General features: G+C 41.7%; 2 protein-coding genes across 3 annotated transcripts in view; one reads left to right on the top strand and one right to left on the bottom strand.

Annotated features, from left to right (window-relative positions):
• LOC105105244 (UDP-glucuronosyltransferase 1A1) overlaps positions 1-19,772 on the bottom strand; it is a 93,043-nt gene that overhangs the window by 9,336 nt on the left and 63,935 nt on the right. The window contains exon 1 of one of the 2 annotated variants that reach the window (XM_010999021.3): positions 2,625-3,529. The exons of the other annotated variant lie outside the window; for it this stretch is intronic. Coding sequence (XP_010997323.1) covers positions 2,625-3,488 — 864 coding nt within the window. The 5' untranslated portion in view covers positions 3,489-3,529. Of the gene's footprint in view, positions 1-2,624; positions 3,530-19,772 lie in introns of those variants that run through there. 2 annotated transcript variants of the gene reach the window in all.
• On the top strand, positions 9,602-10,318 carry LOC105105245 (dnaJ homolog subfamily B member 3). The gene has a single exon (XM_031452448.2). It carries the CDS (start codon positions 9,602-9,604, stop codon positions 10,316-10,318), a length of 717 nt encoding a protein of 238 aa, XP_031308308.2.

Genomic DNA, 19,772 nt, shown 5'->3' with positions numbered 1-19,772 from the left:
GGAAATCACTAAAGTAAATAAAGACTATTTGCCAAAAAGCAATAGCAAACATAATGCAAAATGATGAAATGAAAATCAATTTCCATTAAAATCAGGAGCAAGATGAATTCTTGCTGTTACCGAAATCATTCAGCTGCTTTTAGAGAGTCTAGTGAATTCAAAAAGACTTGGTATAGAACTGAGAACGGAAGAAACAAATTTCAGATTTTTTGGAAAATGACTGCATGCTAGGTTTGGGGGGATTTTTAATGGTGAAAATCAAAAGTTTGGTGAGATGGCTGAATAGTGAATGGATAACCAGCTGGAGACAGAAATGGAAAAAAAAAGTCATGTTCACAGAAGTGACCCCCCAAAACGCTGTTGAACAGTTAAGAAGAAAAATAAGAAATAAACAGAACAAATAGGAAGGAAGCTACAAAATATTTGATCCTTGTTAAAGCAATGTTTGAAGTAACAACAAGAACAACAAAATACCCTGGGGTACAAACTTCAGTGTTCCCTCACAGGAGAATAGGCTAGATGCCTAACAAGTAACCTGCGGCACGTGAGTGCCATGAAATATTATGCAGCAGATAAAAATAGATGCACTATTTAGAACTGGAGCCATACTCGTGATATATTGATAAGTGAGCAATGAGGATACTTTATTACCTTTTTTTAAATAAAATAAGCAACAAAAAATGTGTACATATGTTCTTTCTGTAATTGTAAGAGTATAAAGAACTGTTGAGGATTACTATTTATCTGATGACTAGTCCTCAGTTCATATCCCTTTTGTTTTCATTCGTTCATTTAACAAACACTTGGTGAGTGTCTATTACACGCCAAAGATGCTGATACTGACAGGACATCAATCACATGCAGACCCATTGCCAGGTGTTAAGGATGCAGTGCCTGGCAGAAGGGGTCCCTGCCCCCACACATATGGAAGAGACAGTCGATAAACAATTATCCCAACAAAATGATCAAGGTATTCAACATGCTACAAAGGAAACAGCACAAGATGCTATCTTAGAGAGAAGGACTCTCTGAGGAAGTGACATTGAAGCTGACCTGAAAAACGTGAAGACAGCCACCTAACAAATTCAGGGAACAGCATCTCAGAAAGAGGGAACAGCACGTTCAAGGGTCTTGAACTGGGAGAGATTTTGGAATGTCCCAGGAAGAGAGAGAAGGCTAGTGTAACTGACGATGTCCATGCAGATTTCTAGATAAACTTTTCTATTTCAAATGGAATTTCCATTATGAATGCATGTCTCCCAAGTTTTAAATTTCAAAGTGATTATGAAACACAATTGCTTTCTCTTGGATTCTTCATAATGATGCCAAAAATATTTCTTTTTAATATCTGCCTAGCTTGGACTTGCTAGCTAGCTTTCTTTCCTTTGACCTGGGATACATCCACTGGTTTGATGATACTTCACCTCTTTCTTTTCCCCTATCTAAAAAAGAATCATTAATGGTTTTCTACATTTGCTTTCAGAAAATCAACACCGCTTTCTTTCTTCACCAGACCACCCCCTTGGACACAGATTGGTCCAACAGGCCATAGGGTATCAGACTCTTATTGCCATGAGAGCTTTAAGAGCTTATGAGATCTCTCTCCACTTTATAGGGGAGTAGTCAGAGCCCCACAAAGAAGAACCTGTTTTGCCGCACTGGGGTGGAGACATCCACCCAGCATCTGCTTTCTTACCTGCTGTTCTTCCTGCTGCCCGAAGTTTCACCTTGCTATGAAAATTACATGACCATTTAAAATATGAATCATGTCGGAGGCACAATGAAAATAAGATTCATTGCTCTGCAAGGCTGATGATAGCCCCTTAGTAGGAGCCAGAATCAGCACCTGGAAAGTGCTGGCTACCAGCAGATCCTTAACCAATACTTGAAACATAAATACATGAATACCCATTGAAATGTCAGCTCCTTGGAGAATCCTTCCCAAAGCTCCATTTGAAGGGACCTCTCTTGCTACCCTCTCTCACCTCTGTTGAGATTTACTTTTTTGCATACCTCCAGTTCTGGATGGGAAAAAAAATAACATATAAGCATTTAAGAGAATGAGACACATGAAAACTTTCTGCCCAGTGTCAGAACCTGGCTGTCTGGTTATCTGCTTATTAGAGGACATAGAACTGCAGGATTCAGCTTCCTCTTAGAATACCTAGAGGCTGGACTTTTAATCAGGAACATAAAGGCAATTTGCCCTGCCAGGATCAATAGATATCAAAGAATTATTTCTGCAATCTTGAATCTTGTAAGCCTGACCCAATCAAGGGCAAAGTGCATGCTGCACAATTCTGTTCTCCGCGAGGAACTCTGGACCCAGCGCCCTACGCGTCTAACCCGTGTTGCATTGAATTGATTACACTTCACTGGAGCACGCAGAATAAAACTGCCAAAGTATACTTCCCTGAAGTGTCCGATAAAAGAAATAATTTAGAGATAATGCCAAAGATATATAAATTACAACTCAGAACTAGGAGACTTGCAAGATAGACATAAACACGAGAGGACATCTGAATCTATCTCAGCGTGCTCATTCAGCTTATCTCTGTGCAAACTCATCTAGCCACAGCACCTGCAAGAATACGGGCATATAAAGTTCCCACTCTGATACACACCTGGGATAGTGGGGTTTTGCTAGCGCAGTTGATCCCACCAATAAAAACTATGTTGGGCATGATGGGCCTCGGGAAATCAATCACAAAGTCTTTTCTGAGAAGCCAGATAGACCCAGATTTCAGAAGGTCCTGGACAGTCACGTCTTTCTGAAGGACTTCCGAGGCAAGAGATGCATATGGGGAATAAACCACACTGCACAGAAGGTTCTCTGACAAGGCAACGAGCATGTTCTTCACCCGCTGCAGGAAGGTCATGTGATCTGGGTTAGAGGACAGAGGCCTGGGCACATAGGACGGTGGGTTTGGGCACTGGGTACCCAGAGAGTCCAGGCTGCAGGGCAGTCCATTCAAGAAGAACACAGTAGGTAGAGCCAAGTACTGGGCCACGATGGGGCCGCAGGGAAGGAAAGGGTCTGTCAACACGACATCAAAGCTGCTCGCTGCCAGGGAGGCCATCAGCTCCTTGTTGTGCAGCAGATGGGAGCAGGCAGACAAGAGCAGAGCGGAATCCTCTTTGACTTTCTGGTACATTTTGATCACACGCTGCAGGAAAGGATCATTCTCAAAAACATTACGCCCGAGTGTGATGAAAGTCTTTTCCAGTTCCTCCCTCTGGAATGGCACGGGGTACTTCCTCAAGGTGTAAGAGGCTCCTTCTTTAATGTGCGTGGAGGCATCAGGTGCTATGACCACTATGTCATGTCCCCTCTGCTGCAGCTCCTGGACGACCCTGACCAAGCTCAGCCAATGACTGCCATCTACTGGGACCACCAGCAGCTTCCCGCCCTGGGACGTGGCGGGGCCAAGCGCCCACAGCAGCAGTCCCAGGACAAGCAGACGTGGATCCCAGGACCCCGTTGTCATGGTGCCCCTGCTGTTCCTACCAAAACTGTCATCTGCCGGAGGTTTGCCCTCTCCCGCTTACACAACGCAAGAGCCAAACTGTACACCAAGTTAATGTTTCATTAGGCCACATGATTATAGCTGACAGTCAGCCAGAGGCAGCCGGAAGTTTACATTTAGAGATAAAGAGGGCTGAACTTTATTAGGTCTCTCATAGGCAACAATAGTTTAACTGGCTAGAATTCCTTCTCAGCTACTCAAATTACATTCTTTCTTTTTTTTTCAGTTAAACTATAGGTGGTTTACAATATTGTGTTAGTTTCAGGTGTACAGCAAACTGATTCAGTTTTACATATATACATATTCTTTTCAGACTCTTTTCCATTATAGATAATTAAAGATATTGAATGTAGTTCCCTCTGCTCTATAGTAGGTCCTTGTTGTTTATCTATTTTAAATATAGTGATGTGTATCTGTTAATCCCAAACTCCTAGTTTATCCTTTCCCCCTTTTCCCCTTTGGTAACCATAAATTCATTTTCTATGTCTGTGAGTCTGTGTTTTATAAAAAAGTTCTTTTGTATCATACTTTAGATTCTACTTATAAGTGATATCATATAATATTTATCTTTCTCTGTCTGACTTCACTCAGAATGATTATCTCTAGGTCCCTCCATGTTGCTGCAAATGGCATTATTTCATTCTTTCTTATGGTGGAAAAGTATTCCTCAATATACCACATCATCTTTATCCATCCGTCTGTTGATGGACATTTTGATTGCTTCCTTGTCTTGGCTACTGTAAATAGTGCTGCTATGAACATTGGGGTTCATGTATCTTTTCAAATTAGAGTTTTCATCTTTTCCAGATTTATGCCCAGGAGTGGGATTGCTGGATCATATGGCAACTCTATTTTTAGTTTTTTAAGGAAACTCTACACTGTGGTACACATAGTGGCTGCACCAATTTACGTTCCCACCAACAGTGTAGGAGGGTTCCCTTTTCTTCACACCCTTCTCCACATTTATAATTTGTAGACTTTTTGATGACAGCCATTCTGACTATTGTGAGGTGATACTTCATTGTGGTTTTGATTTGCATTTCTCTAATAATTAGTGATGTTGAGCATCTTTTCATGTGCCTGTTGGCCCTCTGTATATCCTTTTTGGACGAATGTCTGTTTAGGTCTTCTGCCCATTTTTGAGTGAGTTGCTTTTGTTTTTTCAATATTGAGTTGTATGAGCTATCTATATTTTGAAATTAAGCCCTTGTCGGTTGCAGCATTTGCAAATATTTTCTCCCAGTCTGTAGGTTGTCCTTCCATCTTGTTTGTGGTTTCCTTTGCTATGCAAAAGCTTATAAGTTCAATTAGGTCCCATTTGTTTATTTTTGCTTTTATTTCTTTTGTTTTGGGAGACTGACCTAAGAAAACACTGCTCTGATTTATGTTAGAGAATGTTTTGCCTATGTTTTTTTCTAGAAGTTTTACAGTATCATGTCTAATATTTCAGTCTTTAAGCCATTTTGAGTTTGTTTTTGTGCATGGTGTGAGGGAGGGGTCTAACTTCATTGATTTATACGCAGCTGTCCAGCTACCCCACTACCACTTTCTGGAGAGGCTGTCTTTTCTCCATTGTATATTCTTTCCTCCTTTGTTGAAGATTAATTAATTGTGTAGGTTTATTTCTAGGCTTTCTGTGTTGTTGCCTTGATCTATATGTCTGCTTTTGTGCCAACACCATACTGTTTTGATGAAATCACATTCTTGAGTAAACAGAAAAGGCAAAGCATCTCCAACACCTTTGAATCCATTAGATTAGTATTTCCATGGACCAAGAGAGTATTATCCAAGAGGAAAGGAGGCTTTGTGATAACAAAGCAGAACTCCTTTTCAGAAATGAAATTGAAAGCTGAATATGCCTTTCAGAAAGAAAAGAACATGACGTTGCAAGCAGCCTTTAAGTACGTCCTTCTCTGTAGCTCACTCAAGGTTCTGCCCAAGCAGCACATCGTGTTTTAAATCATTCATCCAGCTGGTATCTGTTGATCCCAGCACAGTGCAGGGCCTAGAGGCTCCAGCAGAGACCCCCAGAGATGTGGTCCCCACCCCTACCCCCAGCCCCCACCCCCGAATTCATGCTCCATCTAGAGAGACAGACTAACGATTCAAACAGGGAAACAGACACGTCAGAGGTTGTGTCTTAGCAGGCTAAGAAGGAAATGAATGCTGCCGGAACAGACAATGGCAGGGAAAGAGGCCAGCTACATTCCGTGGGCACAGAAGGCCTTTCTCAGGACAGGTCTGTACTCATTCAGGGAGACAGTGAGAGAACACTCTGTAAATAAGAAACCAGAATAATAGAAGCAATAAAAGTTAAACTGTACTCATCACACAGGCCCAAGGTCCAGGGGAAAGAAAACACTTTGGAGAATTCTGATGATTGGTTGAAGGCAAAGGGGGAAAGATGAACAAAAGCAATGAAGAAGAACACGTATTTCTTGTGCATGCGCTCTGTGCCAGGCACGGAGCTAAGCACGTTACAGCATGGCTTAGTTACCCCTAGAATTAGGCTGTGAAGGCAAATGCTGTTATTACCATTTACAAACAAAGGCACTGAGCTTCCCAGAGACACGTGATTTGCCAGAGGCCTGCTTTTATTAAGTGGCAGAGCTGAGACCCAGGCCCCAGGTGTTAGAGCCCAAAGGCCCTGCCTCTTACCCACAACTCCCTGCAGCTGCTAGCAGGGCCCAGACCACGGTGTTAAGGCTGAGAAGGAAATTTATAACCAGTCAGAAGTCAGAAGCACGGCTGTGATGCCCACAGTCATTACACGATCAACATAACCGGACGGCAGGCAGATGGCAGGACTTTGGGATTAAGGAGAATATACTCACAGAGCGATACTCAGCACAGGCCGGTGCTCCAAAGGGCAGGTGATGGGTCAGGGGCAAGTATGTTAGTTGCCAAAGAGAAATGCCTCTCCCCAGGAAAGGGCGAATCGGAGCACAGAACAGAGCACTTCACTCTTTCCTTTTGGGATAAATTGTTATTCTATACAATCCCAGGATGAAAGCAGAGAGCCCAATATTTCAACCGCGGACATCACTGGCCACCCGTACTTGGGGATCTCTCTAGTCACGGAAAAACTGCTAATTTTAAAGCTTTGATGCCCTGTGGGGCATGTTCACAGGATCCCGTCTCATTCTGGTACTTAGAATTGGTACTTAGAGTCCCTTTTCCTGTTACCACCATCCTTCCTCCACTGACCTCCAGGCTTGTATTGGCTTATGCTTGGGGACACACATGTGCCCATGCTCACACTCATGCATTGTGAAGCTCCCCCTTCCCTTCCACACCCAGCCCCAAGCACCCCCCACTCCGTAGAACCCAGATCGTGGATCAGCAGAAAAGACTCATTGGTGTACGCTTATCTGCCATGCTGAAATTCATAGTCCAGTTTAAGCATTAAGGGCAATGACTCTTCTGAAGTCTCGATGTCATGAGAGTTCATCTGCAGATCACACAGAGGAAAGGGGCTGTAAATACACACAATCACCACTGTAATGATTTTATGGCTTTCCTGTATCACCAAGAGTCTTAGAACTTTTTGAGGCCTCTGTGCACTCGGATGGTTTGGGGTCATGACTTTGCCCATGACCCATGACTAGGAACTGTTCTTTACCTGTATGAATAGCGGGCAACCCACATTCATTCTCAAGAATTATGACCAAAAACCACTACTAAGCTCCTGTCTGGAACCTGAGCAGACCTGACACTCAAAATCCATTGCTAATTCCCCTCCTCACCAAATGGCCCTCCCGGCGCTGTGCTAGGAGCTGGGACCAGAAACCCAAGTTAGAGATGGTTCATGCCTGTCAAGAGGGCTCAGACGGACAAACAACCAAATACAGGGCAGGCAAGATGTGTTCTGGTCGAGGAGCATGCGTGGCCAAGGAAACACAGAGTAGGGCAGCAATGTGCTCTTGCTTTGGGGCCTGCTAAAGAGTGGGCTGTCTGCAAGATCATTCATGGGAACCCCCTGGAAGGTGATTCCTTCTAAAGCTGAAGTCAATAGCTAAGAAAACCACCACTCCACACACTCCTAGCTCCTTTGATGGGACTAGATTGGAGCTGCTTGTCACTAACGGGGCTATGTAAATAAGTCTGTTGCCTTCCAGATAATCAATGGGACCCTTCAGGGAGAAACAAAGCCATCTTCCTTAAATCTCCAGCATTTTGCTCTATTCTGCCTTGTATGCCTAGCAGATTGCCTACCTGTCTCTGCTACTAGACTGACACCCATTCTCACATTTTTTTTATTTATTTATTTATTTATTTATTTATTTATTTATTTATTTATAAAGCTGAAAGCAGAATTTCAGCTTTGGAACCACTCTGTCAGTCAGGTGGCAGCCCACAGTTTTGCAGACAGTAAGACTCAGTAAATGTCTCTGTATGGAGGTGACACACCTTCTCCTGCTGCTGTAGGCCCCACATGCAAGCAAGCAAATGCTGAATCTAGACTATTCTACCACTGCTTCTCAAACCCAGCTCCCACAGTCCTGCTCCAGGGCCTCAGCCCCCAGTAACTGTAACCCCTACCTGTCCCTTTTGATTCCTTGCATCAGCTGCCCCCATATGGCCCTACACAACCTCTGCCCCTGAAATCTTGGTCAGCAGCTCCCTAGGGCCCAGGATGGAATTCAGACTCCACAGTCTTGCCGTCAGAACTCCCTAGAATGGACTCCTGCTCCCCTGGCCAAGCTCATTCCTCCTCTCTAGCCCTTCTGCTTGATCCCTCCCTCTGCCCTGCTCCTTCTAGCCATTTGGATCACTTAACTCTCCCAAAACACACCTTGTACTTTTCAATATTGCTTTGTTCACAATGCACTCTACCCCTGATCTGTTTATTGCGTGCGTAGCCTGTGCCAAGTCCAGGGCTTCAGTCTCTCAAGGTGATACAAAGTCAGCAGTTTGCTCTGGTGAAATGGCACACCCTTTTGGATCTACCGCCCTTTATGATGAAATGTTGAGTTCATTGGTTAATCATTTCCTCTTGGAACTAAGCGACCTTTATTGGTGTTGTTTCACCATTTATCAAAGCAAAGAATATAGTGTCAGGAAGAGAATAAGGAGGAAGTGAAGTCAGATGTCAAGAAATATCAAAAAGAAAATCACAGTTGTGATACAGCACTTTTAGTGGAAACAATCACTGTGCTCCAAGTTTACCCACACAGCACTATAAACATGGCCAGCAAATTTTAATCATTTTAATATACTAGACCAGGAGTTCACAGATTGTGGGCTAAGGCACGCTAGGAATCCCCAAGAGTTTTTCAGAGAATTTTGCAAAGTTGAAACTATTTCTGTAATAATGATATTTGGCTTTTTCCCTCCCATCTCACTAATGTGTACAGTGGAGTTTCCCAGTGGCTCCCTGACACGCAGTCCAGCACCATACTGAACGCAGAAACAGATGTAAAAGTCTAGCACTTCTATAAAGCCAGAAAGAGTTTTTTATGTAAAGTAAGTTATTTTTCCATAAAAATATGATTTGTGTTAGCATGTGATGGGTTTATCATTATTAAATTGACTAATTAGCTTTTGATTGTTTGCACTTGTAATGAGGTAAGTACCGATAGACATAACCCACAAAAACAAAAGAGTCCTGAAGCCAAAAAAGTTGGAGAAATGCCGTCCTAGCATCATTCGAATGCTAGGACATTTGATGAACGATAAGGCTGTCCTTCAGCCCAGGGTCGGACTAAACTCAATCCCGTCACTACCTCAGGCCGGCGGGAAGCCTGGTGTAAAGACTACGCTCAGAAAATCATTCCCTAAGGCAGCCCGTCACAGCCCCTGTTTGGGGATCAGGGCTCAGCTGGGGCCCTGGTGGGCGGGGCTTGTGGTGGGCGGGGCCTCCGCGCCCGCGTGCAACACCACGGCACAGAGCGCCTCGCGGGGCGCGCACTCCGGGACGCGGGCGCTGCGTTCTGGGGCGCGGCCTCGGCCTGTGAGACGCCGGCTTCGTCACAAGGGGCGCCCCTTGAGGGCGGCACTTGGGCCCGCGCCCCGGGGCTGCCAGCCGCGCCGCTCCGAGCCCGTGGCCCGCGGGCCGCGCGCGGCCGCCCGGCATGGTGGACTACTACGAGGTGCTGGGCGTGCCCCGCCGGGCCTCGTCCGAGGCCATTAGGAAGGCCTACCGCAAGCTGGCGCTCAAGTGGCACCCGGACAAAAACCCCGAGAACAAGGAGGAGGCGGAGAGGAGATTCAAGCAAGTGGCCCAGGCTTACGAGGTGCTGTCAGACGCCAAGAAGAGGGACGTCTACGACCGATGCGGCGAGGCCGGGGTGGAGGGCGGCGGCGGCAGACCCTTCGAGGACCCCTTCGAGGACGTCTTCACCTTCCGCGACCCAGCCGATGTCTTCAGGGAGTTCTTCGGCGGCCGGGACCCATTTTCATTTGATTTCTTTGGAGACTCGCGTGAGAACATTTTAGGGTGTCGGAGGAGCTCCCGGGGAAGCAGATGCAGAGGATCCGCACCCCTTTCCTCCACCTTCAGTGGATTTCCAGCATTTGGAGGTAGTTTTTCTTCTTTTGATACAGGATTTACTTCCTTTGGTTCCGTGGGGAACGGGGGCGTTTCTTCCTTCTCCATGTCTTGCGGTAGTGGTGGGACGGGCAACTTCAAATCCGTGTCGACTTCCACCGAAATCATTAATGGCAAAAAAATCACCACCAAGAGAGTCGTTGAGAATGGCCAAGAAAGGGTAGAAGTGGAAGAAGACGGAGAGCTAAAGTCCCTGATAATAAATGGCAAAGAGCAGTTGCTGCACATTGACATCAAGTGATTCCAGTCCACGTATAACTTAGAGCGCATTCTGAGGACTAGCAGGACATTCATTTTTTGAAGATTGCAAGTGAACTCTACTTTCAAAACAACTGTACTCAAGAATTTATAAACAGGTCACGCCAGCACCCTATTCATTGTTACTGTTGGGACCACACAAATAGGACCTCTGTTTTTCTTTAAAACTGTTGTAAATATCTGTATGCACTTTGCTATTTATTAAACATAACCCCAAGGCAGACAGTGATTATTTCATAGTACTGGGACAAACTGTGCACCACAGCACCTTGAACCTTGCTTTTCCATTTTGTTTGAAGTTTGAGCCAAGGAGTTTGCTCTGAAGTTAACGTTGCCAAGATGAATCAGTTTACTTCAATTTTTTAGCACGTAGTAGGAGGAGATATGAATATATTAGTGCTCCTGACTTAACGGATGGTTTTCAGTTCCACGTAAATGCTGGTGACATAGTAATAGTTGACAGTTTAGATGCAACCTTAAGCCTAGGCCTTTTAGAAGCAGGTAAACCTGGCAGAAGTGATATATTAGTTCTCTGTGGCTTCTGTAGCAGATTGCCACAAACTTGGTGGCTTGAAACAATGCATTATTTAGTCTCTTTAAGATCTGAAAATTAGAAGTCTGAAATCGCTTTCACTGGACTGAAGTCAGTGTTAGTGGGGAGCATGCTCCCTCCAAAGGCTTAGGCAAAATAGTGAGGTGAATCCCTCACAGTTATATGACTGGTTAATAGCATCCTTAGGACACTATTCAGATCACTTGACAGCAATTCGAAACAAAAGCAAACAAAAAAACCCAGTGGCGGTGTTGACTCAAAAACTTAATGCAAATCTCATTGCTTGCCTGCATCCAAATTGGTTCTACAGCTATGATTGCTGGAAATGTCAAAAGCATTTCCACAAGGCTACACAAAACTATCCCATTGCCATTTGCAGGATGTTATCTCATTTCAAATTAGGTTGACAAAAGTCAAAAATATTGGAAAGCTTGGAATAGTGGAAAGTTTGGAATACTGATTGAGTGAAACAGCGTAAATACGTCTCAAAGGGTAGCTTTCTGTTGGCACAGTTTATACCCTCAAAGAAGACCTTTTTGGGTCTGGTTACCTTGGGATAGTCCATCACAAAGTAAGCGCCATCCCCCTTGGTCATCTCCAAGAAAAGACTTGTGTAAGGCATGAGGGCCAAAAGACAACTGAACCCGACAGACTGGAAGTGCAACATGTGGCCTGAGTGCATTGTTAACAAACTAAGAATATGTGAGATTGAGTTTGGAAACCCTTTGGTCCCTTAAAGTCCAACCCCCATGGAATGACACACAGACAGTACACAGCAGGAACACAGGATTCAGCCACTCTCCCATGGGGACAGAGTCTTAAACCCATATCAAATAAACAGTCACTGAGGTACCTGGGCAGTGCTGCTTATGTGCTCCGTGCAAGAAGTATCACAATAAAACAGACTCCTGGGCCTTTTCATGTGCTTGCCAGGCAAGGGAACCCACACTGGTGAAGACATTCATAGTTGTTGAGGGAAGCAGGGAGAGAAGGGATGTTAGAAGTTTTGAGGTGATAGGAAGGAAGGTGCACAGTTTCATGGAGCTTATGCTAATTAAGAGTTGAAAATTACCACTCTGGTTAGGGCAGAATAAATGCACTTAAATTTCTACTGTTGGTTAAAATAAGTCCCCATTGTTCAGTGGTCAGGTAAGTTTTCAGTTGAATCCAGTAAGACTGACACACCAAGGTGGCCCAGAGGTCATGGGTCTTTAACAGCTCTGGGTAGTCATAATAGTTGAGGGCAAAGACAGCCTTCAGTTTTGATATATCCTGGATTAGTTCTGCTAAGTGGAAAGTTTCCCTTTTACAGAAATAAAAGGCATTTTATTTAAAGAATTTTCAAAATTGAAAATCTTTTTTTAAATGTCTTGACTCAAAAAATAGCACTGCTCTGGGTCTGTATATCAGTCTTCCTTTGTTATGGAAAGGTTTGAATGGCCTTCAGAGTGGAAGAAAGGCATTTCCTCTGGTGCAAAAATGACCAGCTTAAGTTCCCAGCATTGGATTCCCTCCATGGGATCACTAGCACCTTCCCACAGACATAGCCAGGCAGAGAGAGCTGTGTTCCTGTGAGCACCAAGAGACCTGGAGACCTGTGGTCATGTCAGCAGAATCCAAACAGCCACTTTCCCTGTTGGAGCTTCGCACTTAATTGTTTTTATTTTAGCTTTTTTCACACAACTGAAAACATTTGGTACAGAGAATAACTCTCTTCCAGTAACCATTAGGGATCAATCTTGTTTCTCCTGCGATTCCACTCTTCTGTCTCCAAAAATGGAGAAAGTCCTTCCTCATCTTGGGAAGTCATTCACCTAAATGCTTACTTCTGAAGAAATTTTTAATTCTTTCTCATCCTATTGTCTCAGTAAACACAGATTCCTTTTATGTCCTCTTCTCCCGCTCTCTAAACCCTTTCTGTGTAATTTCAACTACCACCAGTCAGTATAATCAGCAGTCTCGTTTGCCTACACGCTGGGAAATAGTCAATGACCACATTAATGGAAAAGTCTATTCACCATCTTTAGCCTATGCAGCTGAATTTTGGACTTATTAGTAACTTAATAAAGCTCTTTCCTCTTATTAATATGCAACTTGTAATATACCCAATCAGAAAGAAACTTTTTGTTTTTTATTTGTTTTTTCCCAACTTAGTGGATGAGAATACTTGTGTAAGATCAGGAAGGGTGCTTCATTCAAGGTATCTATATTTGACAAAATTCAGATGAATTCTTTACTTTGGAAGTTTATGAAAACAAAATTATTTGTTGAAAATGAATATTCAGATCATGGGTGGGGGAGCCAGGAACTTGAAGGAAGCAAAAAAATGAATTATTTAAAATGCACATTGAAAGCAATAAAGTTCAGAATTGATAATGCAGAAAGAAAAATCAGTGACAGAAATATGCTTTTCCAGAAATCATCTCCCAGAATGCATCAGAAAAATAGAGAAGATAAAATTGGATAGGAATATGATAGCAACAGAGCTTGAAAAGTAGAAATCTATGAATGACAGATGTTCCCAAAAAAGAAACCAGAAGAAAAAGTTCAATAAGTTAGAGGAAAACTTTCAGTAAGATCTGGGCTTAACTTTAGGCTGACTCTGTATGGTAGGCAGAAAAATGGCCTTGCAAAGACGTTCACATTCTAATCCCTGGAACCTCTGACTGTGTTGCCTTACATGGCAGAGGGACTCTGTAGATATGATTAAGGGTCTTGAAATGGGAGATTACCTTGGATTATCGGGATAGGCTCAGTGTAACCACAGGGATCCTCACAAGTCAAAGAGGGAGGCAAGACAGAGATTTAAAGATGCTGTACTGCGTTTACATGGAAATGGAAAAGTGCCAGAGACTTCCCAACTTAACAAAAAAAAAATTGTTTGGAAAAAGGAAACACTTATGTAAAAAGAATGAGCTGATACTAAAGGGAAGGAATAAAATCAAGCAATTATATTGTATGAATGGACAGAATTCTTACATCAAAAAAAAAATGAGTTTGGATGGAATTTTTTAAGTGTTATTTAAAGAAAATTTAAGGAAACATTTTAATAAAGTTTTCTTTTTAAGTTGAAAGAGATAGATGTCACATATATGGTCAAGTTATATTTGGCAAGGGTGCAGACTATTCAATAGGGACAGTCTTTTCGACAAATGGTACTGGGAAAACTGGATATCTGAATGCAAAAAAAAAAAAAATGAAGTTGGCCTCTTAAGAACACCATATACAAAAATTAACTCAAAATGGATCAAAGACCTAAATATAAGACTTAAACTATAAAGCTCCTAGAAGAAAACATAGGATAGAGCTTCACAACATTGAATTTGGCAAATATTTCTTGAAAATTACACAAAAGTCATGGGTAATGAATAAATAGACAAATTGGACTTCATGAAAAATACGTGCATCAAAAGACATTATCAACAGATTAAAAAGGCAAACCATAGAATGGGAAGAAATATTTGCAAACCTTATAAGAGATTAATATCCAGAATATATAGAGAACTAAAACTCAACAACAAAAAGACCTGATTCAAAAATTGGCAAAGGACTTAGACATTTCTCCAAAGAAGATATATAAATGATCAATAAGCATGTGAAAAGATGCTCAATATCACTGATCATTAGGGAAATGCAAATCAAAACTACAGTGGAATGTCACCTCACACCTATTAGGATGGCTGTCATCGAAAACAGAGCAAAACAAGTGTTGAACAGGATGTGGAGAAATTGAAACCCCTGTGTACTGTTGGTGGAAATGTAAAATGGTGCAGTGCATTCCATTCTGTGGAAAACAGAATGGCAGTTCCTCAAAAAACTGAAAATACAATTACCAGATGATCCAGCTATTCCACTTCTGGGTATATACCCCCCAAAAAATGAAAACAGGGCCTTGAAGAAATATTTGTACACCCATGTTCATAGCAGCATTATTCACAAGTGCCAGAAAGTGAAAGCAACCTATGTCCGTTAACAGATGAATAGATAAGCAAACTGTATATCCATTGACGGATGAATAGATAAGCAAACTGTTGTCTATACAATGGGATATTATTTGACCTTAAAAAAGAAAGGAAATTTTGACATATAAAACAACATGAAGGAAGCTAAAGGACATGATGTTAAGTGAAATAAATCAAGATCAAAAAGACAAATACTGTATGATTCCACTTACATGAGGCACCTAGAGTAGTCAAATGCTTAGAGACAGAAAATAAAATGGTGGTTACCAGGGACTAGGGAGTAGGGGAAGTGAGGATGTGTTGTTTAAGGGGTATAGAGTTTCAGTTTTTGAAGATGAGTTCTGGAGATAGGTTGCACAACAATGTGAGTGTAATTAAGGCTACTAAACTACACTTAAAAATGGTTAAGATGGTAAAAAAATGTTTACCAAGAACATTTTTAAAAGGCAAATTTTATGAAGAAAATACAGCAGTCATATACCTATATGCCCTAGTTGAGCAGCTATATGTTTAAAGTAAAAATTATTAAAAATTCCAAATGTAAATTGGGCAAAATTCAGTTAAATGGGGAAATATTTTAAGACATCATTTTCAGAATTGTGCATATTGAAGTTTTTTTAATTGATAATATACATTTTAGGTGTATGTATATATGGAATATTTACAAACGTTGATCATATGCTATCTGATATAGTAGCCACTAGCTACACATGACTTGAAATGTGGATAGTCCAAATTGATACATGTTGAAAGTGTAAAGTACATAACAGATTTTGAAGGCTTAGTATAAAAGAAAAAATATGAAATACTTCATTAATAATTTTATATTGGGGGGAGTGATCAAGATGGAGGAGTTAGAAGACCCTGAGCTCACCTCCTCCCATGGGCACACCAATATTATCACAATTTACAGAGAAAATATTAATGAGAAAAACTTGAAAACTAGCATAAAAGTTCTTCTACAACCTATAAAGAAGGAAGCACAACAAGCTGTGTAGGAGAGGTGGAGACGTGGTATAATCAAGGCCCACACCTCTAGGTGGACAACCCACAGATGAGAGGATAACTACAATTGCAGAGATTCTCCCTAAGGAGCTAGGGGTCTGAGCTCCATATTTGGCTTCCCAGCCCAGGGTCCTGCACCAGGAAGAAGAGGTCCCAGAACATTTGGCTTTGAAGGCCAGTGGGGCTTGCTTTCAAGAAAGCCAGAGGGCTGTAGGAAATAAAGACTCCACTCTTAAAAGGTGCACACAAGATCTCACACACACTGGGACCCCAGGCAGAAGCAATTATCTGAAAAGAGCCTGAGTCAGACCCACCTGCTGATCTTGGAGAATCTCCCACAGAAGCAGGAGGCAACTAGAGATCATCTTGGTGATACAGTCAGTGGCGGCCGCCATTTTGGAGAGCTCTGTTCCACCACGATGACACTGGTGCTGGCAAGTGCCATTTTGGAATCCTGCCTCTAGCTTACTAGTGCCAGGACCCAGCCCCACCCTGTAGGAACCAGTACTAAGACACCTGGGGCCAAGCAGCTAGCTGAGTGGGGACACAGACCACCCACCAGCAGGCCAGCTTCCTTAGAACTCCCTGAACTCCCACCACACGGGGCCTGGTCCCAGCCACCAGACCTGGCCCTGTCCATCAGATGGCCCAGGACCCGGACCCACCTACCAGCGCACCAGCGCTAGCCCAGAGACCCCCTGGACATTGGCCCTACTTTCCAAAAGGCTGACACCAGCTCCAGGATCCCTAGGCCCTGCAGCCAGAGACTCCAGGACCCAGCCCTACCTACCAGGAAGCCAGCATTAGCCCCAAGACCAAGCCCACCCACAAGCAGGCTGGCACCAGCACCAGGATCCCCTGGGTCCTGGCCCCATGCACCAGCAAGCCATCACCAGCTTCGGGAAACCTCAGACCCCACAGGTAACCCGTAAGTTTATCAGCTAACTTTTCAGCAGAAACTCTGCAGGTCAGAAGGGAGTGGCACAATATATTCAAAGTGATGAAAGGGGAAAACCTACAACCAAGAGTGCTCTACTCTGCAAGGCTTTCATTTGATTCAAAGGAGAGATTAAAAGCCTCACAGACAAGCAAAAGCTTAAAGTTCACTACCATGAAACTAGCTTTACAAGAAATGTCAAAGGGAGTTCTCTAAGTGAAAAGTAAAGGCTGCAACTAGAAATGCGAAAATGAGGAAAGGAGAAATTTCATTGGTAAAAGCAAATATACAGTAAAAGTATATCAACCAGGCATAAACCTAGCAGGAAGTTTAAAAAACAAAGTAGTAAAATTATGTATATCCACAATAAGTAGTTGAGGGCTACACAAAACAAAAAGATGTGAAATATGATGTCAAAAACAATAAACGTGGGGGGAGAGTAAAAATTCAGGGTTGTTAAAATGCATTTGAACTAGAAATTGACAACTTAAAATAATAATATAATGATAGATAGAGAAATAGATTGCTATATATAAACCTCATGGTAACCACAAACTAAAAATCTATAAATCATACAAAAAAAGAGAAAGGAACCCAAAAGTAACTCCAAAGATAGTCATCAAATCACTAGGGAAGAGAGCAAAAGAAGAATGAACAACAACAACAACAAAAAGAACTACAAAAACAACCCCAAAACAATGAACAAAATGGCAATAAGTACATACCCATCAATAATTATTTTAAATATAAATAGACTAAATGCTTCAATAAAAAGACACAGGGTGGCTGAACTCATATACAAATAAGATCCATAATATATGCTACCTACAAGAGACCCACGTCAGATCTAAAGACACACAGAGACTGAAAGTGAAAGGATGGGAAAAGATATAACATGCAAATGGGAAAGCTGGGGTAGCAATACTTACATCAGACAAAATAGACTTTAAAGCAAAGACTAAAATAGGAGACAAAGAAGGACACTACCTAATGATCAAGGGATCAGTTCTACAAGAGGATATGACCATTGTAAATATATATGCCCCCAAATACCAAAAGCAAATATCAACAGACATAAAAGGAGAGGTTGACAGTAAACAACAATACTAGGATACGTTAAAAAACCCACATACATCAATAAACACATCATTTGGACAGAAAATCATTAAGGAAATACTGGCCTTAAACGAACATTAGACCAGTTAGACCTAGTAGATATACATAGAACATTCCATCCAAAGGCAACAGAATACGCATTATTTTCAAGTGCACATGAGACGTTTCTAGGAAGGATCACATGTTAGGCTACAGAAGAAGTCTCAGTAAACTTAAGACTGAAATCATATCAAGCACCTTTTACAACCACAATGAAAGCAGAAATCAACTACAAGGAAACAGCTGCAGAAAACACACACACGCACACAGAGGCTAAACAATATGCCACTAAACAACCAGTGGGTCACTGAAGAAATCAAAGAGGAAATTTTAAAAATACCTGGAGACAAATGAAAATGAAAACACAATGATCCAAAACATACTGGACACAGCAAAAGTAGTTCTAAAGGGGAAGTTTATAACAATATAAGCCTACCTTAAGAATAAGATAATCTCAGTAAGATTACCTTATAAGAAAAATCTCAAATTAACAACCTAAACTTACACCTAAAGCAACTAAAACAAACAAACAAAAAGAACAAACGCCCAAAGTTAGTATGAGGAAATAACTAATAAAGGTAAAAGCAAAAATTAAAAAGATCAATGAAACTAAGAACTGATTCTTTGAAAAGATAAACAAAATTGATAAATCTTTAGCCAGACTCATCAAGAAAAAGACAGGGCTCAAATCAATCAAGTCAGAAATAAAAAGGGAGAAGCCACAACCAACACTACAAAAATATGAAGAACCATAAGAGATTATTGTGAATACTTATATGCCAGTAAAAGGAACAACTTAGAACACATGGACAAGCTCCTAGAAATGCACACTCTCCTAAGACTGAACCAGCAAGAAACAGAGAGTATGAACAGAACAATTACCAGTTACGAAATTGAATCAGCAATAAAATGACTCTCAAGAAATAAACCTCCAGGACCAGAAGGCTTCACAGGTAAATTCTACCAAACATTTAGAGAAGACTTAACATCTGTCCACCTCAAACTATTCCAAAAATAGCAGAGGAGGAAATGCTTCTGAACTCATACTGGAAGGCCAACATCACCCTGATAACAAAACCAGACAAAGATATCACACAACTACACAAAAAATGACAGGAAAATGTTGCTGAGTTACATTGATGCAAAAATTCTCAACAACATATTAGCAAACCAAACTCAGCAATACATTAAAAGGATCATACACCACGATCCAGTAAGATTTATCCCAAGGATGCAAAAATGGTACAATATCTACAAATCAATCACCCTATTAAAAAATTGAAGATTAAAAGTCATATGATCATCTCAATAGATGTGAGAAAAGCTTTTAACAAAATGAAACATCCATTTATGACAAAACTCTCCACAAAGCGGATACAGAGGTAAAATGCCTTAACTTACTTAAACACATACATGACAAGCCCAGAGCTAGCATCACACTGAATGGTGAAAAGCTGAAAGCATTTCCTCTAAGAACAGGCGCAAGACAAGAATGCCCACTCTTGTCACTTTTATTCAAAATAATACTGTAAGCCTTAGCCACAAAAAGAAAAAAAAGTACCAAAATTGGAAAAGAAGTAATAAAATGATCACTCTTTAGAGATAATAAGATACTTACTTTACGTAGAAAATCCTAAAGGTGCCACAAAAAAGAACTAGAACACATCAGTGAATTCAGTAAGTTGAAGTTACAAATTTATTCTGCAGAAACCAATTGCATTTCTATATACACTGACAATGAACTACCAGACAGAGAAATTAAGGAAACAATTCTGTTTTCAGTATGGATGGTTCACAGCTCAAGTTCTCGGCTCCTGCTCAGCTG

This window comes from Camelus dromedarius, chromosome 4, assembly GCF_036321535.1.
Source record: "Camelus dromedarius isolate mCamDro1 chromosome 4, mCamDro1.pat, whole genome shotgun sequence".
Classification (NCBI taxonomy): domain Eukaryota; kingdom Metazoa; phylum Chordata; class Mammalia; order Artiodactyla; family Camelidae; genus Camelus; species Camelus dromedarius.
Note: the sequence above shows the minus strand (reverse complement) of the source record. Positions and strands in the feature narration are given on the sequence as shown.